The 26,961-nt window shown below is 34.3% G+C and overlaps 1 protein-coding gene across 29 annotated transcripts in view; it reads left to right on the forward strand.

The window, feature by feature from the left end:
* The first annotated feature begins 1,686 nt into the window (after positions 1–1,686).
* The window catches only part of LOC123563419 (collagen alpha-1(XIII) chain-like), a 90,718-nt gene continuing 65,443 nt past the window's right edge, over positions 1,687–26,961 (forward strand). For 6 of the 29 annotated variants that reach the window (XM_053531563.1, XM_053531570.1, XM_053531584.1 and 3 more), the window contains exons 1-2: positions 1,710–2,473; positions 5,666–5,744. In XM_053531563.1, coding sequence (XP_053387538.1) covers positions 2,195–2,473; positions 5,666–5,744 — 358 coding nt within the window. In that variant the 5' untranslated portion in view covers positions 1,710–2,194. Of the gene's footprint in view, positions 2,474–5,665; positions 5,745–26,961 lie in introns of all 29 variants that reach the window. The other 23 variants (XM_053531611.1, XM_053531619.1, XM_053531596.1 and 20 more) reach the window with 13 other exon arrangements.

Below are 26,961 nucleotides of genomic sequence, written 5' to 3' on the forward strand. Positions count from 1 at the left end.
TGTGTGTTATTAAGCCGAATCCGAAAGTCTTTTGCCTGAAAGTTTTGACATAATATTTGTTAATTTTCATTTTAATTCACTGTTCGTTGGATGGGATACATCAGAATTAAGATCTAAGGCAAAATGAGTTCAGGTCACTCACAATAATGTGAAATTCGGGTTCTGTTTTGAATATTTTACTCTGTTGCTTGTTATATTTATTCTTATTACTACAAAACAGTCCTTTGCGTTAATAAACTGATTTCTTTCAAGGGCTGTTTGAAGATATTTGTAAACTTCATTCTGGCATTGATTACGAGTGTAGGCGAGCGCATAATTGTGCAGATTCACTTGAAGAAACTGTTTACATGCCTCTCTTAAACTTGCTGCCTACATATTTTCTTCATTTGTGAAATAGGCGCATTTACAATTTCGTGAATATATACCACATTCCCTGACAAGACACAAAATAATACTAATACAAAATTCTGTAAAAATGGTAATTTTCTACCATCGGAAAGATTAGAAGCACGCGTTACATGCATTTCATAGTAATTTAGACAAAATAATGTCATCGAGTAATAGCCGTAATGAAATGCTCACATAGGATAATGGTGAAATTACTATTTATGAGATATTATATTGCAAATTATTTCCCGGTTTTATGTCAATAAGATTGTTTTTGAATAGTTTGGTGACAAGTGTCAGCACCAGTTCTGGAATTTTCTAATTAGACGAGATAAAAAAAAGTTTATTTTCGTTGCCCGAAAAAAAAATGATATCGGTCAAATTTATTCACATTGAATGGATCGCTTAAAAGTTATGGGAATGGTGTTAATAAGAAAAAGCAAACAGAAAAATATGTATGTGACAAGTTTTCTTCACTTTTTCCATATAAAAAATCGTTAAACCCAGTCACTTCGATTTAACCTTTACCCTGCTAAATTTCTGAAATGAACTGGTCCATCATTCAATTTGGGCAGTACCATTTATTATTCGAAGGGGTGTTTACTGAACATTTACTGACTGAATAGCGAACAGTGCAGACCATGATCAGCCTGCATGGACGTGCAGGCACTGGTCACAAAGGCAAATTCACTTGCCGCAAGGAGGCTAAAGGTTAAAGGGACCCGGCCTCACATTTTAGACGAACATTTTTAAAGGGACCCGGTCTCACATTTTAGACGAAATATTTTTTCTCTCAATAATCGATAAAAAGTGAGTTCTTTTAATTAAAGTGACAAGCGGTACAAATTTATTGAATGACCAAAACTATTGTGCAGAAGGTAACAAACCGTTGCAACGTTTTTGAAATAAAGAAGAAAATGTATATCTTCTTGCAATTTTATTAATATCTTACTCTTATTTTCACCCACTTTATCTTTTTTCAGTGTCATAAAATTATATTCATTCTATGCCAAACTTGGTGGAAATGAACATGCTGAAAAATTTCACCCAAACTGTGGGCTAGTAGCTTTAAAGTTTGTTTAATAGCATCTGATTATCTATTTACAACACAGGTAGTGAAATAGATCGCATTAATTGCAGTTAATCATGTTAGACGTGTGAATTCCACTTTTAGACTTTTCTTATGCTGGTTGCAATTTACCGTACAGAAAAAAAGAAAGAAAAAAAAAACTGAACGTATGCTTCCAGAAATATTCATTCGTATATAAACTGTTCGCAAAAACATGAAATACGGGGCCATAAACACTGAATTTGCAGACGTTAATTTGAAACCAAAGAACTTACGAGGCGATCTATTGAAAAGATGGCGTATACCGATTACAGCTTAAATTTAATTCGTTATTTTATTCGCAGCATGTTTTTGTCAAAACCGTCTATCAAATTTCGTTTTATTTATTAGTCAAGTAATGTATAATAGAAAATTTGAAAAAGCTCCATTTTCAACAGACGAGATATCTCATCCATTCTCCCATTCATGAAAGGATACGGTAGTGTTTCTGACATACAGTGTTCGTCTGCTATTTTCGAGTATCAGTTGGCGCGTTGATATAAGTGGCGGAAACTCGTGTTTTTTTTACGTTTGGATATATATTTTTTCAGTAAAATGCTTTTAAAGAACGGGTAAAAATGTGAAACAAAGGAGTAAAATTGGATCATGTTTTTGTTGTGAATTTAGTGCACATTTCTTTAAGGGAATATATAAATATATATTGTAAAACAAAGGATCGCAAATAATAATCAGAAAAAAATGGACGAAAAGACCGCATCTTCTTTGCGGTTGGAGAAACGATCGAAGGGGTCCAGGAAATGTAGCCCCTGCTTGAAAGTTGGGGCGTGGCTCGCAGCATGTGCGATTTTAGTTGTGGTAGCCATGGTGATGGCAATGACATTATGGACGCTCGTGTCGTACAATCAGACAGTGACTAAGTTGCAAGAGCGTTTACAAAAATTAGAAACAGAAGTAGAAAATAGTAAAAATAATATTGAACATATTGTAGAAGAAAAAGTAAATGTTATATTAAAAGAGGTAAGAACGTTTATTACTATACTTGGGAAGCTTTCGCTATAAATTATTGAGGATATAAAGAAAATGTTTAAAGATTGGTTATCATGAAACTTGACTTCTTTGCAACTGATTTTTCATATTTATATAATTTTACTCTCTCATAACCGAACATAAGTTCTTTACTTAGGCACGTTTTCTTGAAATGAATACATGGAAACAATGCCCATTTTCTTAAAAAAGGGGTAGTTTAGCCTATTTAAAATTATCAGTTTTGTTATTTGATGAGTCTTGCTTTTAGTCTCATCTTTATGTTTTTGAATATCGCTGATAATAAAAAAAAACTTTTCGAAATATTTGGCACCTTATGCTAGAAATTTAGATATGCGTTTGGAATAAAGCGGACTATCGGCTGTCAAAATCAGGCTGTGTGCAAACAAGTCTTTTAATTCATATATTGAGAAAATTCAATGTACTGTAGAAGTTTTCCCATTTTTACATATAAATAATATTTTAATGTCATTTATTAAGATAATTTAATTTTCACCACCATTTATTCCTATGTTAAGCTGTACTGGACTTTATTACAACCACCTTGTGAAAGCCATTACCCCGTCCTGGCATTGGTCCGCGCTATGATAAAAATCCCATAAAACTGAATTGGACACATAGATAAAGTAATTTTCTGCTCTGTTAAAACTGTTCAAAGCATCAGTATAATTAGATAGGCCATATCGTATTTCTATGCTACTGAAAACTAGACAGCCTGTTTCATGTCTATTCACTTGGTATAATATATTTTCTAAAGTACTGCGCAGTTTTAATTTGTTTATAATTAAAGATGTTGTTGATGTTTTTTTCCATGTCTGTAAACTTAGACGACAGCTCCCTTGTAATATCTCGTAATATCTCGTTTTATTCTTAAACGTATTCTCACGTTTCTTTAAAAACGGAAAACTACCCGCATTCAGCATGCCACAATAGTAAGATAATATATTTCAATACCGTCAACACGGGCAAATAAAGTTCATGTAAACTGATATTATCAAAATATATACAAGATGCTAATAAGGTAAAAAAAAAAATCCGCTGTTTGGTGAAAGTTAACTACTCAAAACATTCACTCGTATTCTTGGTCTCACGTTCACAAAACAAATTTCGGTCTCGGCTTAGTTTCAATCTTGATATCAAATTTTACGAGAACTTCATGATTAAATGCCCAGTGAGACTGACCGTCAATACTTCTAAATATGCAATGAAGAAATAAAATGAGCCGTGCCATGGGAAAACCAACATAGTGGGTATGCGACCAGCATGGATCCAGACCAGCCTGCGCATCCGCGCAGTCTGGTCAGGCTCCATGCTGTTCGCTTTTAAAGCCTACTGGAATTGGAGAAACTGTTAGCGAACAGCATGGAGCCTGACCAGACTGCGCGGATGCGCAGGCTGGTCTGGATCCATGCTGGTCGCAAACCCACTATGTTGGTTTTCCCATGGCACGGCTCAAATGATAAAAAAGTTTCATTATTAAACTCAGCAGAGGCTGAAAATATTTTGTGAACACGAGGCCAGGTCATAAGTTTGGTTTTCAGTATTATTTGCAAAAAAACTTGATGTTTTATCTTCAAACTTGGTCTTAGTCCAAAAAAATACAAAATGGCTTAAGTTAACAACAAAAATGTAAAATGTGTTAGTTTTTGAACATTTATGGAGCAACATAAAGTTCGGAACATTTTGAAAATATTTCTTATGGAAGCTGTCTAGTTCCAGCAGGGAGATTTGTAGTAACTCGTACGTACGACTTACTAACTCCTATATACGACATGGTAATTCTTACGGAGGACTTAACTGACTCCTATGTTTGGCATAAAACAACTCAAACGTATGAGATACTAAGTCCTACATAGGGGCTATTAATTCGTACTTTGGATTTAGTAAGTCACACGTGTCAGTTATTATGACCTACGTAGAGGATTAGTTAAGTCCTACGCAGGAGTTACTTTGTCCTACATATTAGTTGCGTATGAGTTACTGGGTCTTATGAAGGAGTTACCGAGTCGTACGGGAGCCACCGGGGTCGAGTCCGGATCACTAGCACCTCACGCCTGTCACTAGCCCCTCACCCCTTTCACTTGCCCCTCACCTCTGTTGGTTCGAATCCACGTTTGGGATGTAAACATTTTGCATATGAGGAAGCCATCCTGTTGGTTTAAAGAAGGTCGGTAGTACAACTCAGATGTCCAGTCGTGCTTGAAAAAAAAAGCCTGTAGGGACGCCCGAGCCCGAGTCACCAAAAGCTGGAAAGTAGCCACGTGACATAAACTTGTGCCGCTGTGACAAACCCTCCAAAACCAACGTAGGAGTTAAAAAGTCGTACGTGGGACATACTATAAATCTCTCTGGTGGCAGCAGGATGCTTCAATAGTTTCGTTATATTCAAATCATAAATACAAGTTATTTGGAGTTTCCTGCAAATTTGCCATATTTGTGATGAACAGGTTACATAGGTTCATTTTAGCAGCATCTTGTGTTAGCAAGCGTTGTAATATTTTTTTAGATGAACAAAAATGGTATCATAAATAAGTTAATTAGTCTGATCACCTATACGAAATCCGGGTATTGTGGTTTAGAAAAGGAGAACAAGAAACGACTAGAAAAATGATAGTCACCATAGGTGGCACGGATCACACTACTTGCACATTGTATATATGGCAAAAACACTTACAAGGTGTGTCCATGTCCGGAGGCATCTTTTTGCAACTGCACCTATGCATTCATAAAAATAGATCTTTAGGTGAAATGAGGCAATAGAAATTGTGAAATTATGATCAAATTGTTGGTGAATGAAAACAATTTGTGTATGAGCCAGCTAGCGCCACCAACAAATTAGAATAAATGAAGCCACTTTTGTCAGTTGAATTAAATGAGATAGGAATCTGTTCATAAACAAAATGACTAGGACAACCAATTTCCTGACAAAATGAATTTTATCTTATAACCAATGCAACAATTTTCCTACATCAAAACTGCGTATACCATATACTGTTGACAGATTTCAAAAACTATTCATGTAGTTTCATAGTTTACGCATTAGAAACGCATATAACCTGCATATGCTTCTTGAAAGCTAAATAGAAAAGTTAGGTTGAAAAAAAGTTTAAATGTCCATAGTCCACTGTCAATCTCAGAACTCTACGTTTATGTTTACACCCTCAGAGATTCCAGACTTTAGAAGATTCGCGACGGCGGAAGGATCCAAAACGGGTTGTAAGACAAACATGCAGTTGTCCTCAAGGTAAGTTCCATTTTATTAAATAATTTGCAGCCATCCGTCTGTACAGTCATATTACATTTACCTCATAGACTGTCACAGCGGTTGCATATATTTATATCAGATAATATTGGTGTTAAATTATATATATTTAAATGTATCAGTATATCGCTACATATTTCGTTGCATCCATGTGATAACATATGATGTTGCCCCTGATATAGAATTTATGTTATATGGAAAAATCGCAACTAGGAAAACAATTGCATTGAGTTGTATACATTGTATTTATATGTTCTCATGAGGTAGATGTCGTAAGTGTTGCATGACTGTTACATTAAATAAATATATTTCACACAGGTCTGTTACATTAAAATAAATGTCAAGCATTCACATATTACTTTGATATCGAATTTCTGTTACTTTGTCAAACGTCAGATATTGCAGGGGCCAAGACAAAATATAAAACGGTACTGCTGACGGGGTAGTTTACATGTGTTGCATTGACATTGTATGAAGATTGCGGGTAATAATGGTCTCGTATGCACAGGTGACATCTGTGCAACGTTGACATGTTACTCATTACATTAAGTTATACAATTTAGTTGAAGATATTGGAGCTGATGTAATAGACATTGCATCAGACAATTCTTTTTAAATACCACGTAGTGATATATTTAAACTTTGCGTTAAAACACAAGCGGTGATGATATTGAAACTCTTTCATATTTGAGATATGGTGGAAACAGAACAATTTAAGATTTTCGAATGAGGAGGAATTACTGTTGGTGCATCTCTGTATTGTACCGCTGATAAAAACGTACAATTTGTTAAAGAACATGTTTACAAAATAATGACATCTTATTGTACCGATTGGTCTTATCGTACTAAATACTCCTTCGAAAATTAGCTTTTCCGAGTATTGGCAGAAGCTCTTCTTTTTAACCATTGGCACGTGTTGGACATAGATTGTTTTATGGAACAAACTGAAAAATTCATTAGTCCGATTTAAACCAGACAAAATGTTTATTTTCTGGTACAACTCAGGGTCAGATATTTATTAGTTATGTGGTGTATCTCGTTATTTTCAAATGCCAGAGATAGGAAAGTCCTTAGACCGTTAATGGGCTTATAATACACAGAAAGGAATGCACACCATGTCTGCTAGGCCTTTGAACCAAGACTTGCCCTTCATGAACCTTGAGAAAAAAGTATTTTACATAATTGAAACAGTAAAATTTTCAGGTTCATCTTGAAAATAATAATGGTGAAAAAATAATTGTATTGAATGATAATATAATACATGGCTCACTATAAGTTTTACTAGAAAAAAAACATAACTAGCGATGGGTATGCCTGATTATGTAAAATGTCGGTATGTCATTTCTTCTTCGATACACGAAAATACCATGCAGCATTTCAGATGCAAACACTCGTACGTATACTCTTCATTTTCAATATTTCAGAGTATAAGAGATTTAAAAAAAACTCTTAACCACAACATATTGATTTAGGTTAATAATTTTAAGTTTATCCTTTGTTGCATCATTTCCCCTTCCAGGACCGTTGCGCGTGTCTTTTTTTTTTCCATTAAATGTCAGACTTTAATGACGTCATATTACTTGCTCATTGACGGACTCTACACAACAAACGTCGCATTCATCTCCATCAAGACTGTGTTTAAGTCTTTTTGTTATTCTTGGTTAACGGAGAATGAAATAGCACAGTTTGAAACTGTATAAACATTATGGCAAAATCAGGTAAATAACACTAACATTTTTTTGAAAGAAAAACAAAAAATCACCCATGGATTTTGGCATAAGATCACTCCATTGTTTCAGCATTTCAATATGTTACTTTCATTGTTAAGACTGAGATGGAAAAAAAATGTTGCGCGAGAACCGACAGCGAGAATCGAATCTTGGCACGCAACCTGTGAAGCCAATCTATATAATAAAGGCTTAATCTGTATTGTTACATTACAGATAATGTAAACTATTAGTGCTTTACTTGCAAAATGGATAATGGAAAAGCTCTCTTCAACATGAAAATGCCCACTTCTTGAGTTACTTTCGTATAACTTAATTTGCTTTATCAGATGAAATGATGTGCGCGTCACAAAGTATATGCTCCTAAATATCGAAATTCTTATTTTCAGATGAAAAGTGTTATAGTTCCCTCTATTTACGGAATGAACACAATGATAAAGAAAGATTAAAAATACATTGATTTAGTAACTCTTCATAATGTAATAATAGTTAGATATCTATAAGTTTAAGACACTCATGACTGAGGTGGATATACCACACTTCATTTCGTAGGAGCACAACATTGTTTAACATCAGCCTTCAACCTTTTAAATTTGTACTGTAATATAATAATGAGCCATGCCATGAGAAAACCAACATAGTGACTTTGCGACCAGCAATCTGGTCAGGATCCATGCTGTTCGCTAACAGTTTCTCTTATTGCAATAGGCTTTGAAGGCGAACAGCATGGATCCTGACCATACTGTGCGGATGCGCAGACTGGTCTGGATCCATGCTGGTCGCAAAGCCACTATCATAGCGGTTGGTTTTCCCATGGCGCGACTCATATATGTTTTATAGATGCCATAATGTAGGTTCTGCTATTGGCACTGTGTGTCTATGAAGGCCTGTCAATAGTTATTAGTAAGGTTGACTGCCTGGATCATCTAGTCGCCCACCTTTCTTTAACCTTAACTTACAGTTTTATAAGATCACCTTTAACGCAGTATATCACTTTCACGTTTTCGTTTTATTGCTGCTTTGCTCAGAAATTTGTAGTCTACGGCTCCAAAGCATGTTTCGAAAAATCATTAATGACTAAACTGATTTTTTGCAAGCCATCATATGGATTTGTAATTGCAGTATTCAACTAGACGAAAACATAAGTTAAACCAATTTGTACGATTTACGTGCATGAGATGGTTTGTAGTTGTTGGGTATTCTTATTGACATTCAGCGTATCCTAGATTGGCAATGAAAGATTGTTTTTATTCTAAGCAATTACAATAAAATGGATAAGAAAAGCATGAAATTGCTATAAACCTCGATGGTATTTACTGTTCTTACATTCTGTTTGTTTGCTAGATCCGATCACTACCAGTAGATACAACGATTGTATTGAAAAAAAAAACTATCTTAAGAACTAATAATTTACTGGTTTAAGTTAAATCATAACCATTGCAAAAGTAAAATAAATGAATTCAAAAGCCGTTCTTATAATCCGTACATTAAGCACAAGTACTAGATTAAATAAAGCATACAATTTCGTCATACAACTAAATGAGTGTTTAACTTACTTATCAGTTATCGAATTTGTACATTAACTATGTTTGTACAAGAACTATGTTTAAAACTCTCCAAGTGTGCATTCTCAAGAGGTCAACGTGACCCAACTAATTGAATACTTTCAAATGAAGTACCCTAAATGTTTCAAAATCGAAGAGTACAAAATCAAATTTTATCCCATGCTGCCTTGCACCGCTTGCGAGTACTATAGACAGGGCGCACATTGGTGCTTTTATTTAGAAATTTTTAAATGAATGGTATATAAAATTATGTACGTGTAAAAGGTAAAAGCATTATTTTTACGTACTTTTTGAAACGTTTACCTGAGCTACATCTTGTAAAATACCTTTCAAATGTTAAAACTTAAAACAAAAAGTGAGTTACATCGTGATAACGCTAGAAGTTGCCTTTTGAAATTTCTGAAAATTCCAGATACATATTTAATGCACATCAGGATTTCTATCAGAGTTACAAATGACTCAGAAAATCCCCTCGTCTGCGACTGACCCCGAATGACCTGCACTCTCATTATGACACCATATATCATACGCTAATTGGAATTCCTTGGAATAATTGAAATAATATGTAGACATCTTCCGCCGCATTTTCCTGGATTAGGCTAATAATCCGACGAATTTGCTACAAGAAAAACCCAGCAGAAAAATATTTCTGCTCATTATCTTGCTTGAGATAAGATTAGCCCTTTTCCCTAGAAAATCAAGACTTTTTTTGTGGATTTGCGTCATTCTATAAAATAAAAAAAATCCTTTCATATTTCTCTAAAATCTGTAAGAACGGTATTACCTTAATTATGTTTTATATGAATACGAAAATATATAACGAAGATCTGGGTCATCTGTTTTCAATGATTAAGATGTTTGACACAATTAACAAAAAGAACATTTTGATGAATGGTCCATTGTGGTACCTAAAGACAAAAGTAAAAAAGTAGCACGTTGATTCACAAAGAGCCCAAAGTAGACTGGCATCAGTCGTTAGAGTCCTTTAAAATAAATATCCCTGCCATTAAATCCTCTCAAATAGAACTTTCTGATAAAAATAACAATATCTCTTATCTCTGACTCTGTTGAGATGAGCCTAGAGAGAAAAGGGTTTTCTTAGAAATTATCAGTGTCATTATGAAGAAATAAATAAACTTTATTACAGATTACTTGATCTCGACAGAATTTGTAAGTCTAAGCCCAAAGTTACCCTTTTAAAACAGCCGAATGGGTTTGTAAAAGCATAACAATTAAAGTTTCATGCTAGAATGGATGGGCATTCAAAATTTAGGTAAAAAACTGAACTTTGATATTTACTTTAACATGTTTAAGCACTGCTGGGAAACTAAAGCAACAGTTTGTCTTGTATGATAACATGATAAATACTCCCAGGGAGAAAGCTGTTTTCTTTGTTAGCAACTGTGCTAATTTGTCTTCATTAATGAATTAGCTTCTGTCAGTACTAAAGTGCCATATCCTATTAAATACGTGGTTGCCATAATATTTATGGGTGAATGGACGCAGTACTCATCAGAAATGTATATATAGAATTTCGTAGGATTCTAAAATGATTTTAGGATATAATTATGATAATCTCATTCTTTATCTGATTCCCGGAATTCAGTAACATTTTAATTTGATGAGTTAAATTACGTTAAATTATATTTACTGGCATCAGTCGTTACAGTCCTTTAGAAATTATATTTACTAGCATCAGTCGTTACAGTCCTTTAAAATAAACATCTCTGCCATAAAATCCTCTTAAATATCACTTTCTGAAGAAAAAAAACAATATCTCTTATCTCTGACTCTGTTGAGATGCCTAGTATAGAGTTTTCCGAGAAAATATCAGTGCCAGTATGAAGAAAGAATATACTTTATTACTGATTACTTGATCTCAACAGACTTTGTAAGTCTATCGGTTTCTTTTAAGGTATTACCGTTTTAAGATAAAAATATTATCGCTTAGCCCGACATTTAGAGATAGAAAGTTCAAACAGTACCAAATCATAGAGAGAAAGGGTTGTTTTACATGAAAACTGAACGGCATATAAACATGTCTACAAAACAATAGTAAATACTAATACAGATATATACAATGAATTCCGGAAAAGGATTGCATATATAGCGGCCCCACTTTCGGACAGTTTAACGCCTTTGAAAACTTACCATTTTCAAGAATTAATTGGTTTTTTTTTATTTCTTTACAAATGTCATTCCTTTTTAAAGGGGGACAGCTTTTTGAAAATGTTTCAAGCATCCAGTCGTACGGGTCAGTACGACAGAACGCGCAATGGATAGGTAGATTGTTGGTAAAGATGTTGTTCGTCTATCAAATACTTCTGAACCTTAATTCATAGATATGATCTTGCAAAAGCCGTATCTACAGTCTGGAATAGGTCAGCAATGCGATGTATTTGCTTATGAAATATACAGTATTCGAGTCCCCTCACTTAGCTACTAGTTTCTACTACAGGTTTAATTATGCTGCGGAATATCAGATTTCTGGGGTCATGCATATTTCTCTTTTTCTTTTGTGATATTTTAGCAAGTAGAAGTGAATATGTAAATTTTACGCTGAACACAATCATTTTAATTTCCAAAACAAAATATTTTCTTAAATGAAAGAAAACATTTCTTTTGAATTATTGAATGAGTAAGAGGGCGGTATAAAATGTCAGTAAACCGTGTCAATATGTTTAGGAGACTAAGTGAATAAGTCTGCTATTTCACATTGCAAAATGGCATGATTGAACCCTTTTGAATCAGCACAGTATACTTGATCTGATTGAGACGCCTTTCAGTTTGCAACAGGGTGAGATCATTTGAAGTACTTCCTTAGTTTTGCTTTAAACTTGTTTAAGAAAAACATTTACACAAAACAACAGGTAATTTTGATTTTATCTTATTATTGTTTCGTGCTTTTTCACATGTTCAAAATGCGTTATCACAGTTTTGCAATTTTCACTTTTAGATTATTGCAGAATTTTCTTCATTCTAACTAAATTGTCATCTAAAGCAGCAAGTCACAAGATTTATTCAGTAAAACGTACTTCAGATGTAGGCAGATTATTTGATTAATATGCACGTGTTTTTTTTATTATTATTATTGTTTTGGACGCCAGTTCACTCCATTCCTTGAAGCATTTTACTTGTCAATATATGATAACATTTTAAAGAATGGTAAATATGGCTAGTAGTTATCGAACAAAACATACATTTACACGCATAGTTTTCAAAAGTTTTTTTAAAACATGTGCCTCTTCTGTCATATTCACCTGGAATAATCTGCCCTGTAATAAGAAGTATATGTAAACTGCCTTATGTTCGTGTTAAGCAGTTTCGGGCTATTAATTTGAGGCTAGAAATCTTCACTATTTGGAATTTTTATGAACACTACTGACTACAGAATCAGTGAATTCCTCGTGTTGATATTTTGTATAAGAAATATGAAACACTGTACACTAGTCGAGTTATATATCATCTACATGTAAGTAGTAAGTCGAATATGCTTTGGGTAATTGGTCGATTTGTTGCAAATTAGACAATTTTAGTTCATATGTAAATTACGTTCGGTTTGAAAATCCTGTGGAATACAATGAAGAAAAAGAAAAGCAACTAAACTTTAAAATGAAAGTTATTAAGATTTTTTTATTATATTGTTGATAATGATAGCTTCCATTCACTTTCATATGACCCTATAGTTTGAATGTTTACATGGAGCGTGTAAACTCTGGTTTCGATGTGCTAAAAGAAGCCCAGACTGCCCGTTTCAATTTTACATTTACACATTCTTCCATCAAGATAAAATCTTTTAACATATTTCCAACAGGTGCTTGTATAATATATAATAGATTGTTAGTTTATAACAATTTATCTAAACTATAAAGGGAGTCTTTAACAATTAACCATATTTTTTGACTCTGCTACAAACGTGTATATATTGTATGGTCTATTTTGTAAACAACGGGTACGCATCCCGGCTCACGTAAGCGACGTCGTCTTAATTGTTTTCTTTAATGTATCAAAATACTGAATAAAGAACAGTGTATTAATTGATGAGCAAGAAGATTCATTGTCAATCAGAGATTTATGGTTTCATAGTCAAACAGTGTTATCACGGGACCACTGCGTCCGCTCTCCGGGGCCTAAAGGCGCGTCACTATGGTGATTAAATGACTTCTTATTTTGTACTGTGTGACGTCATTTAATTTTAATAAGTTAAATTGCTAGTGATTATGTTACTAGTTATAACAGTACCAGTTATACTGAATTGCACGTGCCAGGAACAGTGTCACAATTATATAGAACATAGATTTTAAACGCCTCTAAAACTTTTTCATGTGTCTTGCCTGGTAATTGTTTGTTATTGCTTGTCAATGTTTGTCTTAGCGAAAAGCATAAAAAAGTAACACTATACATGGATAGTATAGATTACATTAAGTTATAAGGAGTGTCACTGTCAGTAATATCTGATGCAAAGTACGGTCAGAACTATCAAACGGTTTTATTTTAGCTACCCAGACTTGCACGCTGGAATTCCTAATGTAAATTGTTACAACTACGTACAGTTGGAAGTACTTAAATATAATATATACATAAACTGGCGGGGAACTTTCTCTAAGCATATTTCCTAAACATCTGTTACGCCACATGCCCTTTGTTTTGTATACAGACAATGCTTCTGGCTTTCTTGCCGAGTCTAACGACGTGACGGATTAACTAAACCTTTAAAAATATGCTGTTTCTTTATGTCATAAATATAACTGGAATCATTAAATATTTCAGATTAATAGTCCATAAATACTGAATGCCAAGTCGCAGGCAGGCCACGATACTGGCATTACCTACACTGTATTAATCAGTAATTATCCATGTAGAAATGACATCAAATTTACTTTTCCCTAATTGTAAAAGTATACAATTTAAGCTCGAAATTTTTACAGTTGGGGTCCCATTTTGAATCAACGATTTATTATACATATGATACAGAATATTCATGTTTTGTTGCATTTAGCTCGCTCCTGCGATTTCGTAGGAAAATTTCAACAGTTTGATAATGACAAGTGATTCCATTTCTGTTCTGTAACAATTATGGGTTTTCACTTGTATTATTCATTGCCCTCCATTGCAAGATTACCGTAAGTATATATAAGTACTATTCCTCATTTAAATTTCCTTCTTTACCATAGCGATTTTGTCAGCTCAACCAATTTTGTAAAATGTTAATTTCGAATTGACGCATATCTCGGTATCTCGTTGCTAAATTCTGAGCTGAACTCTACATATAATCGACATGCTTTTTGACTCTTTTGCTGCTTCCACGTTTTTGAGATCCTTGGCTCGATGAAAATTACAGCAGATAATATAAGCTGTGCAAAATAAAACAAACACATACTTATGACATATGTTCCGTATTTTCTATCATCAAAAGCGTAGTAATATTGTTTACAGCATAGAGCAAGTATTGGAGAGATTGTGCAATTCTGGAAGAGCAATTAGAGACATTCCGATTCCCAGTGCATTTATATCATAGACAAAATACCGACGCGGATAATTTATAGGACGACAGTCGCGGATGTTTAAATGATCTTTAAATCAGCTTTGGGACTGATAACAAGCAGTCAAATTTCTCTCATGAAACATTGCAGACTAGGCCAAAAGTTCAGAAAGTATAGAAAGAGATAGATCCTACAAGGATATTCCAAGCGTGTATATATTTAGGCACAGTGTAAAATACGGAGTGGAGTCGTGGAGTGGAGTGGTGGAGTGGAGTCTGGAGTCGGTTTTGGAGTCAATATTGGAGTCAATTTTGGAGTCAGATTTGGAGTGGAGTCTTTTTTGGAGTCAAATTTGGAGTCGATTTTGGAGTGGAGTCTTTTTTGGAGTCGATTTTGGAGTGGAGTCTTTTTTGCAGTCAAATTTGGAGTCCATTTTGGAGTCAGTTTTGGAGTCAAATTTGAAATGGTGTTTTTTTGGAGCCATTTTTTGATTGGAGGCATGGGGTGATTTCTCTCAGGCCTGTAGTCACTAAATATATGTAATTGTCTCTTATTGAAACAGTCTTGATTGATAAAATGGGTTTTAAGACAAATGGTCTCTAATTTTATGCGGTCTCTCAAGCAGGATTTTTTTTAATGTTTAGGGATTTTGTGAGTGGAGTCTCATTGATGCTTAATGTTACTGAAGTGTTTGGTCTATATTAATTATTATTATCATTTTTGTGGTGAATTTAGGAATGGAATTCCTTGATTTTATGGTCGAAGAAAATAAACAACAACACTGGTTATAATTAACTGTTTTCATCACAGTTTTCCTGGTTATAAAATTTCTGTTAGAGTCTGTGTTAGACAATGGTCATGTCATTATTGGTAATATTATGGTTTACCAAGGGTATTAAAGTCCCAGAAACACTTTGGATATTATAATTTCAAGTAGCATTTATTTCACGAAGAAAGAATTCGAAGATATCAGCCTCTCTACAAATCTTGTTCGGTCTTTAGCATTGTTTTCATAAGAACGTCTGTAGAAATCTGATCAAACCATTAAATAATGCATAGAAATTTCAAAACCACTGAAAACAACGAGGGTTATTGCAGGCTTAACGTGAAAGGGAACGTAATAGCAATAATTCTAAATAAACACTTTTTTCGATATCGCCCCTCAATATGTCTTTGTTGATTTATTTTAAAGTTACAACAAAAGCTTGCATTTTTTAAACCAATGTTTTTAGAGATTGGACCATTTACTTTGTTCAAATGATCGGTCAGTTTGTATAGAAAAGGGATAGGTGATTTGCTCTGTTTTAGGGTGCATATTGGCTCAATCCTATTGTATGTACTGAAAAATATCTGTAATAAAATGTCTCTTTCACATGTGTGTAGGTCTACTAAAATAATACATTTTGTATGAAATTTATTAAAAACAAAACAAAGAAAAAAAGAACAAGGTTTACGTTCACTGTATTTACTTCAGATTTACCCAAAATGCACCATTTGCTGTTCTCATTTTAAAAAATTCTTGGGGGAGGATACCCCCGTACCACCAACACCACCCCTGCGTACTATGAATAAGGTCCTGGCTACTCGCCTGCAATCTTGATATTTATAAATTCTAACCTTGTTAATTTATCAATACGCCATTCGTTATTTAATATATAAGGTATCGTTTATAAATTTTGGTCGAACTAGATCAGCCTGCACTATTCTCATTCATCTGATGTTCGACATGGTACCCGAGAACGGTGGTAGAGCTCTTGTATGCGAGAATGGCCTGCACAGGCATGAAGTTGATCAGAATTCATATAGTTCTTTAATTGAAAGCAAATTTCGTATGGAATGAACAGACGAATCAAGAACCAGACTAGTGCAAATGTATTTTTTTGTGAATTGTACTATTGTCTATTATATTATGCCGTTTGTAGCAGATAGTAAATATTTAATTACGTAAGTTTTTTTTTTCTTGCTTTTATTTTCCGGATTCATTTTAAAAACTTAAAACAATACTTTCTCATTATTTCACATTTCAAGAAATGTTTATCAATTCTCTCTGAGTAATCTTCAGGCAACATCTGACCCAACATCATAAATAACAAACTATGAAGGAACTAGGGGTCAAGTCCTGATAAGATGAGATATCATGCTGAGGTACTGTACCAGTACCTTCTCCAGCAGAATTTTGTAGAAATCTGTCATAAAGTAGAGAGTGATTTGTTGTAATTAACTTTCCAATGTAATGGCAAGTTATTCTTACCAATCTGATAAGGGTCATTTGAGAAAACATCAATAACTGTCATTGTTATTTCTAGAGGAGTATGATACTAGGTTTTATTAAATTTGACTCCAAAATCGACTCCAGACTCCACTCCACCACTCCACTCCATGACTCCACTCCATATTTTACACGGTGCCATATATTTATATTGCTTTTTTGAGCAACAAAAATTTAAGTACTTCATGTTCAGGGATGACTGGAAGTAATTACTGAGCATACTTTATTGATCTAACTTATTTAAGGTCACAGATGAGCACAGTTTTTGTTCTTTCCTGCTTACTTGGATGCACTTAGTTCTTAATGGTCAGTCAGTAAGGAACCGCCAAGGACGAAAATCTCACGCGAGCTCAGGTGCTGCTACTGAAATTACTTCCAGTAAGTCAAGAATCCAGAGGTGTTCCAATAAATATGCTCCCCTTTCATTACGTTCTGTACTTGTCCAAGGTCAAAGTGTCGCATGACTCAGGTTAAGGTACATCTTTGACTGCTGGTTTTAATTTTCTTCGACGTCTCATTTCAACTGACACTGATGGAGCTATGCTTTGTCCCTTGTCTAATGTTAAATGATTGTATATCCTTAATTTTATTTGTCAATCTTCTTGAGTTTGTGTCATTGTACACTGCCTGTAATGCAGATGACAATATTTTGCAGGTTTTAAATATTACATCAAAATTTGGTCTTCAGAAATACTGCTTCATTAAGTCACAAAAGTGCCATGATTTAGAAGTTTTCTTGCGTCTCTAGGCAGCTTTTACATTGGTAATACAGAAGGTAATATACATTAGAAATCGTGTGTTAAAACATTATGTATTAACGGTATTAATATGTTTCATATTACAATATTAGTCATTTAGTAGAGACCTCTATGTATACTAATTCTTTCACACTCGAATCCTCTTGGAAACATTTTTCATTTATAATTCATGACAAGCTCTGATATTATGTTGTGCACAAATGTGGATTCTAGGCTACATATCAAACAAATGTTCTACATCTTGATAGGCAAATATCTGGGTGGTAACGCCGTAATGTTTTCGCAGTAAATCGAAAACGCAGAGGTCTTACGCTATATACAATAAAAGCTAAAGAGAATTCAAACCCTATAGGTTTTATATTCATTATTTCAAATGTGTTATTAATGTCAATAAAACGCCAGTTTTATTGTATCTTTAATGATACTGTTAATTACGTTATCATTTACAAATGTTTCGATAATTAACGCCTGGAGAAAAATGGGAAAGATTTATATACTCGACGAGGTCGGGAGTGGAAGAAAATTTGCAGATCATTGCTATGTTGAAAAAGATTTCAGGCAATTCAATTATAAAAGCCATTTAGCTATTTCGTAATATTACCCTAATAGACTTTTAAGCATATTTTCTGATATATATTATATATCTGATCACTTTGTACCTACATAAACAGCCTTTTTAAACGTAATTACTACTGATTACCGCAAATTAATGGTAACATTCTTTTTTACTTTTTGCCTTCATTGGTACTAAAACACCCACACCGAACTTTGATGATATTTGCTGGAGCAAAACTGTTTATTCTTTGTTAGTGTTCTATGTGTACAAGCAAAACACTAATAACATCATTAATTCATACATAGATCGCCAATATGCAAGCGGTTCGCCTTCCCATCCCAACTCTTTTCAGGACTGCAGTATTCTTTAAAGCCTTACTTGAGTTCTTCGGTACTTTTCGCGAACTCAGTTTTTATATTCTTGATCAAGTCCAATTTGTCAAATCTGTAAACCACATATTCCAAGAATTCTTCAGTCTTTCACAAATGATTAGCTACAACTTTTTTTTCCCCAGAAGAAACTCTTTTTCTTGCATTTTTCTGTCTTACTTATCTTTGCGATATTTCTTTATATGCGATCTAAAGACATGCACGCAGAGCATCTGTTGCCCGAAACAAATTAGCAACAACAGTGGTGGACGAATGAAAGGAGGACGAAAACAAACAGTCAGACGTTCTAGACAGCAAACAAATACAAGTGTATGGATAACCCAGTTCATCTTTTCTTTGATTTATTGAAGCAATGCATTTAATTGAAAGCTTTTATTTTGCTCAAGAAATTACAGTCTCGTTGTATATTTATTAGGCCTTTTCAACAAATTTTGATATTGAAACATTTTCGCATAATTACCAAAACCCTCACACCGACCTTATTATCTAGCTGTTTATTTCAGTGAAACAGTATTGAAAATCACGCACCCGTAACACTGTATATATTCATTTACTTCGTAAATGCAAAAAAAAAATGTTCCTTATCTAAATCTATTTATGACGTTTGTAACATTGTTTGAAAATCGTATAATTAATTAATATCTTTTTCAGAAGTTCTCTTTTGAGTGTTTGTAAAACGAGCAAATAATCATTGCTCTTTTTTTTATCCGTTTCTTGCGCACTTCGGCACATTTCTCAACTTTTAACACCATCTGATTATCCTGTATTAGCTTAAAAGTCTACTTACTGAGGATTTTGATCACTAATGAACAGTTTGGATCCCTTGCCTAAATCAACAAGGCTTATCGTAAGCCGTCAGATATATGCATTATAATGATGTTGATGGGTACAGTAATGCTTTTAATATTGGAATATCTCTTGGAAATCGTGTTATCACTTTAGTAATAGCCATTACCTGTCACTTTGTATGACTGGAAACATACATATATCTACATTTAATGAACCTTTTAATTATTTTGGAGTCTGGAAGCATTTTTTTTTGAAAGAGAATGAATATATTTTTACTTTTCAAATGAAAGTATTTTTATCATTATTATTTGATTCAGCTAAAATATAAGTAAAAGTAGCCAAAGTGTTTATTGGATTACCGTGCATTTATGTCTGGTGATTCTCTTTATTTCTTTAGTTTTTAATTTCACCTTACCATCGAAAAAAACCCTACCTCTTTTATGGTACCAATTATCTTTAAACCTAACGAACACCTATCAAGAAGTTTAGATGAAAAACTTACATCGATGGTTTAATAACTCACGTAAATGCTCTTTAATGAACATGAAATGGATGTTTTAGATTTGTGAGATCTAAGTTACTGATTGCCACTGGAATTCTTCCAAACTTTATTGTTATTTTGTAAATTGTCGAAGTGTGAAAAATATCATTCTTGATTTTTTTTTCTGTTGCTTTTAATGCCTTTTTATGTCGTATCCTACTTGAGGCGAGGACGAACACTGTTGTTTCAAAGTAATACCCAGTATTTCACACCAGATTTTTATATTCAAGTCATGTGTAATTATGGTTACGTTTTTTTAAACACTTTCATCCATTGGTAATCATTTTATATTACTGAAGACATTTTCTTGTTTTCATTTGCAAAACTGTGTTCCAAGTTTCATATTGAATTTGTTGTTGACCATAAACAATACTGCGTTGCAAGACAAAAGCACAGTTCGGTTGTTGACCACTACAATGCTGCGTTCCAATTGAAAAACACAGTTCGGTTATTGACCACTACAATGCTGCGTTCCAATTGAAAAGCACAGTTCGGTTGTTGACCACTACAATGCTGTCGGTTGTTGACCACTGCTATACTGCGTTCTAAGTTAAAAACACAGTTCGGTTGTTGACCACTGCTATACTGCGTTCTAAGTTAAAAACACAGTTCGGTTGTTGATCACTGCTATACTGCGTTCCAAGTGAAAAGCACAGTTCGGCTGTTGACCACTGCAATACTGCGTTCCAAGTGAAAAGCACAGTTCGGCTGTTGACCACTGCAATACTGCGTTCCAAGTTAAAAACACAGTTCGGTTGTTGATCACTGCTATACTGCGTTCTAAGTTAAAAACACAGTTCGGTTGTTGATCACTGCTATACTGCGTTCCAAGTGAAAAGCACAGTCCGGCTGTTGACCACTGCAATACTGCGTTCCAAGTGAAAAACACAGTTCGGCTGTTGACCACTGCAGTACTGCATTCCAAGTTAAAAACACAGTTCGGCTGTTGACCACTGCAGTACTGCGTTCCAAGTTAGAAACACAGTTCGGTTGTTGACCTCTGCAATACTGCGTTCCAAGTTAAAAACACAGTTCGGTTGTTGACCACTTCTATACTGCGTTCCAAGTGAAAAGCACAGTTCGGTTGTTGACCACTGCAATACTGCGTTCCAAGTGAAAAGCACAGTTCGGTTGTTGACCACTGCAATACTGCGTTCCAAGTGAAAAGCACAGTTTGGTTATTGACCACTGACATACTGTGTCCCAAGACTCACATTGGATTTGTGAGCACAGTTTGATTATGAAGATGGCAAAATTGAGTTCCAAGACTTAAATACAATTTCACAGTTTCAGAGCACACTTTGGTTAGTTTGGTTAATGACCACGACAAGACTGGTATACTTAGATCCTACCCAGATCCTGGAATGATTTACAAATAAAAGAGACCTGGGACCGTACGCCGTATTTCATGGAATTACACGCTAGTGTATCAATGAAGGTTCCATGTGCACCGCCGTATGAACACATCTGCGGATGTCTCTTAAATTATTTTTCTTGTACTTGTAGCATGTGTAATTATTCAGTTTTGCTCAACCGGGGGCTAGAGAGCGTGGACGGTAGCATCCATTGCCACTTCCGTCATCAAACCGAGCCTGCAACATTTTCGTTTTTGTCGTGTTGAGCGTTCCACTTTTTCTAATTAGTTATTTTGATAGAAAAGCAAACATGGAGACGACTATCTTCAAGAATATTACATAAGGTTTTAGTTTTAAAGATTTAATCAAGAAAAATTAAATAACTGTTTTTGGGGTAGAACACTTTTATTATCTTGTGTTTTACAGTTAAAATGAACGTATCAACATCTAAGCGATAAGATGTCGCTAAGAGACTGATTAAATAAGAACAGGTAAATAAGAAGGTCTTGCAAATAGTTAATTTACGTTTCAATATGCCCTTATTTAAAACACCATGGTTTAATATGCGGACCATATCCGTTAATTGTTTGCAAAATTTTACATGTAACGTCATGAAACATTTTACAGCGGGAAGTTTTATGTTTACTCTGCGTTAAATCTTTGATTTCAGAGAATAAATATACAAATCGACACCTTCGTTTACATACAGTGTTGTCGTCACTTGAGTAACGTGCATTGAATATAAACATATTTTCTTTTGAAATTAGACTTGCACTGAAAGCACTGGATGAGAAAAAATTGGAAATCTACCGGTTCCTTAACGACGATTAATATCACAAACAACAATACATTAGCTAACTATTAATGCAAGAACATTTTAGAATGTGACAGATTGGTACATGGTGATGGTGAAGGAACACAAGGAGTTCACGTTTTAGATGTATGATGTTGATAGATTTACTTCTTCTATCGGGCTATATAATTCATCCCAATAATATTCGGTTTGACTGAATCCGTTTGTCAGAGGTAATATAATATGGATCCTAGCACCGGCGTACGAGGAACTCTGTATATAACATAGACACAGTCAGTGGACTACATGATATCCAAGGACAAGAAAAAAAACGAGTTAAAGTACGTTTTGATTTCAAAACATACAAGTCTCAAAGACAGCCTTTTGAGACAAATGGACATATTAGTACAACTGAGTGTTGTTATATTTTCTGGTTCTTTGGGATCATGGAGTCCATTCAACATATGTATGTGTAATAGAGTTCTGCCTTAGCCGGTGCTAGGGGACGTGAGGGATGTTGCACATTTCATTACCTCTCATGAACAGACTTAATCAAACCGAGTCTGCTATTATTGTTCTTGGTCAAATTCTTTGCTTCCAAAGAATCTTTTTACAGATTTTTTTAATATCGCCAGTACATAGCTTGTTTAATATTTGTAGAGAAATAATTCACAAACGCCCGTATTGTTTTACCCCAAAATTTTTACTTTGCGTACTTGTAACTTAAGCGGTCTTTAAACGTCAGACTGGCTGTATTTCCGTCTATTGTAACGCTTAGGAACTTCAAGAGTACTCGAAATGTCGGGGAAATAACAAAACTGACAGATTAATGTTATTTTCATGCATGTTCTCTTCTCTTTAGTATACACCATCTTTTGCAAGACATTTGTTTATATTGTGTTACAGTGAAATTAATTCTAATCGATCGAACAGACGGTTTACACACTGCTTCGATAATGTTTTCAACGGGTGTGGCAGACAAAAAGTCATTTAGTTTCTTGCATGAATAACAGTTGAAGAAATAATATTAGTATACTCATGCGATCACGTGTATCATCTACACGGTTATTAGTCTTGTTAATTTCTAAAACATATTTTATTCATTTGAATCATGTTTTTGTTATCTTGTACATCGTATTCATTGTCTTGTTTTTAGATGAACAACAACATATGTATTATCCATGGCTTTTTTAAAGGAAAAATAACTAGATAAACGAGTTCCGAAAACTGATATACTTGGTAAATCTTTAGCTAAACTATTTGGCGTTTCCTTATTTTTACCTTTGCTTTCCATTTTAAGACAGTTTTGTCCTTTCAAGTTTATTGCTTTCTCGACTATTTGCATATTTTTCTTCATATATCATTTTTTTATTTGTTACGTGTTTATTCTTTTTATAAGTTTTGCTACCTACCAGCGTTATTGTTACTCTTTACTCATGTTCGTTGCTTTTTGCACCGATGCCGAATATTATCACTAATATGGATTGAATGGTTTAAGAATAACTATTTTTGTGTCATACATCAGCTGTGCGTGGTACTGAGTTTATTAGACAATTGACAGCTACATGACCAGAGGACTCAGTTTCAGTTGATGAATTCAGTGAGCTGTTTAATTAGAGAAAACTACCTCTTAATTGTTTTCCATAACTCGCCGCAGCATTTTTTTTTATAGTTTTGTTGTGGATCCTTGGGGTGACTGTATTTTCAACACAATTGAAATAATGATCTCTGAAAAATATATGCCAAACAACTATTGCTTTTTTTTTGCATTATCTTACATCAGTTAATATACATTTAATCCAGGTTGTTTTCTGACTTCTAGGAACCGTGTTGCATATTCTGTTCCTATAAAGCTCGCTTGCTACTTTCATGTTTATTTTTTTCATGTCAATAACCTCGATTTTGTATTCCTTGCTAATCGTTTCTGCTGTTTTAGACGAAGGCGACCAGACTTTTCCAAGTTCTGTCGTCTTTTTCCACAATATCGAGAATTTTATCTGACTTCACTTCATTCAAATTTATCATTAAATGAATACTCTTGGGATGACTATATATGAAAGATTAAATCACTGCATTAGATCATTCATGTAGACAAATACGTTATAAACTTTATAAACAGGCTCCTTAATGGCCGTTAGTGTTTTATATACGTGATGGTACATTCCACAACGAATAAGATTACCCAGGATAATGAAATACTGTGAAATAATTTAGTTTCGAGGTCGCACAATTTTGCGGTTTAGGCCAAAACTGATATTTCATGGGAATATGTACTCGTGCATTTCAACTTTAGAATATAATTTAATGACTGTGAATTTTACTTGTTCGTTTGGATTTAATTTTGTGGTTTAACTAAACAAAAAAAATCCACGAAAAAATACCCCTTCCATCCCCCGCGAATATTCACTTCACAAATATATATAGTCCCAAACATATTCAGTTTTAGATTTCGCAATGAGATTATAAATCAATTGTTGTTTCATAGATCAAGGTACACTTAAGTATTATGTCAAACCTAGTGTTTGTACCGATTTTCTTATCATTTGTTGCAAAGGATAAAATTGTCACTTTAGCCCTTAAAGTTATTAAATAAAAAAATGCAACGTCAACATTATACCGACGGTTAACAGTTTTTAAGATGATATGCCTAAATAGGCATTTTTATACGCGATTAATAGAAATTGAGCAGGAGGCGGAGTTTATCCGTATTTGTTTTGTAACAGTAAGGCACAATATTTATTACAAAAGAGGTACTGGCATGCGGGGTTATGGGAAGAGAGAAATTGAATTAAAACTGCACAGAAGCTGGGTCTTTGTTAGAAATTTGTTGGCTTGCCGAGATAGTCAGCCACATTTGAAATGATGAACCAGTTAATCTAGATCATTTGCAAGTTAATACTGTGTGTAGCATATCGCTGTCACGTGGCTCTGCTGCTTCGGTTCATTCAATTTATCTCATTTAAATGCAATTTGCAAACGTAACTATTATGTAATCTTACGATTTGGAATGACCCGTGCACAATGAAGTCTAGCATTGAATAAAAAATGCACTGACTGGCACATAGATAAAGAAATGCTGTCAAAATTGTTGTAAAAGGGTTGTGTGAAGAAGGCAGATGTTTAAATAGAGAACATACATTTTTGAATTCGTTTGAGGCCGTCATATAAATAAAATGGTATAATCTACCTATAGCATATCTTTTTATACGCCCATCTGAAAGACGGGACATATTTTAAGAACGCTTCTGGCGGGTGGGCGGCGTCCACAAACTTTGTCCGCAGTATTTCTTCTTCATGCATGAAGAGATTTTGATGTAACTTAGCACAATTGTTCACCACCATGTCAGGGAGTGTCATGCGCAAGAACCAAGAGCCTAGGTCTAAGGTCAAGGTCACACTTAGAGGTCAAAGGTTAAATTCAAGAATGACTTTGTCCGACTTTCTATGATACAACATGCATGCTACAAAGAATTTTTATGCCCCCGAAGGGAGGCATATAGTTTTTGAACCGTCTGTCTGTCGGTCTGTCAGTCTGTCGGTCTGTCCGCAATTTCCGTGTCCGGTCCATATCTTGTCATCGATGGATGGATTTTCAAATAATTTGGCACGAATATGTACCACAGTAAGACGACGTGTCGCGCGCAAGACCCAGGCCCGTAGCTCAAAGGATAAGGTCACACTTAGACGTTAAAGGTCATTTTTCATGATAGTGCTTCGTGTCCGGTCCATATCTTTGTCATTCATCCATGGATGGATTTTCAAATAACTTGGCATGAATGTGTAACACAGTAAGACGACGTGTCGCGCGCAAGATCCAGGTCCGTAGCTCAAAGGTCAAGGTCACACTTAGACGTTAAAGGTCATTTTTCATGATAGTGCATTGATGGGCGTGTCCGGTCCATATCTTTGTCATTCATGCATGGATTTTAAAATTATTGGGCATGAATGTGTACCACAGTAAGACGACGTGTCGCGCGCAAGACCCAGGTCCGTAGCTCAAAAGTCAAGGTCACACTTAGACGTTAAAGGTCATATTTCATGATAGTGCAATGATGGGCATGTCCGGTCCATATCTTTGTCATTCATGCATGGATTTTAAAATAACTACGCATGAATGTGTGACACAGTAAGACGACGTGTCGCGCGCAAGACCCAGGTCCGTAGGTCAAAGGTCCTAAACTCTAACATCGGCCATAACTATTCATTCAAAGTGCCATCGGGGGCATGTGTCATCCTATGGAGACAGCTCTTGTTAGATGTATTTTGACATATCTTTACCTGGTAAGGAGTTCTGTGTGGATATATAATATATATAATTTTTTTATGATTAACTTCCCTTTGTTGTTACTATGAATAACTTATATAATAATTTTTTTTATAATTTGCAGAAAAATCCATATGCAAATACAGATGCTAGTATAAAGAAATTTGCTATGACGGCCTATGTTGTGACATTCTGGCACTCTTGTTAAATATGAAAGAAAGAAAAAAACATGTATTATAAAATATATGAAACGCATTGCAAAATATCGAGGGTTTAGAAGTTTCGAGAAGTAAATTTTTTTTTTTTTTTTGTTGTTGTTTTTTTTTAAATACTTTGATAAATTGTAGAATTTTATTATTTTATTACTATTGAAAACGTTTCACGATCTTTAGTGATCAGCTTGTTAGTTTTCATTTGCTAGTTTTTTCTAGTTTACAGGTAAAGTAATGTAGAAAAAGGCAAACTACGGTAATAGTGTTGTCATGTTTTATTTCTATTAGTTTCCTAGTTTACAAGTAAGTTAATGTTTAAAAAAAGTGTTAGCCATTGTAATCAGGACTTAGCTAAGCCTAGTGTTTGTAGCGATTTTCTAATAATTTTGTTGCAGAGGATCAAGAACAAAATCTCCCATGCTCACTTTGACCCTAAATGTTGTTAAATAAAAAATTAAACATGAAAATATTGCAACGTCATCATAAATTGAAAATTAA

The sequence above is a fragment of the Mercenaria mercenaria genome, chromosome 2 (genome assembly GCF_021730395.1).
Source record: "Mercenaria mercenaria strain notata chromosome 2, MADL_Memer_1, whole genome shotgun sequence".
NCBI lineage: Eukaryota > Metazoa > Mollusca > Bivalvia > Venerida > Veneridae > Mercenaria > Mercenaria mercenaria.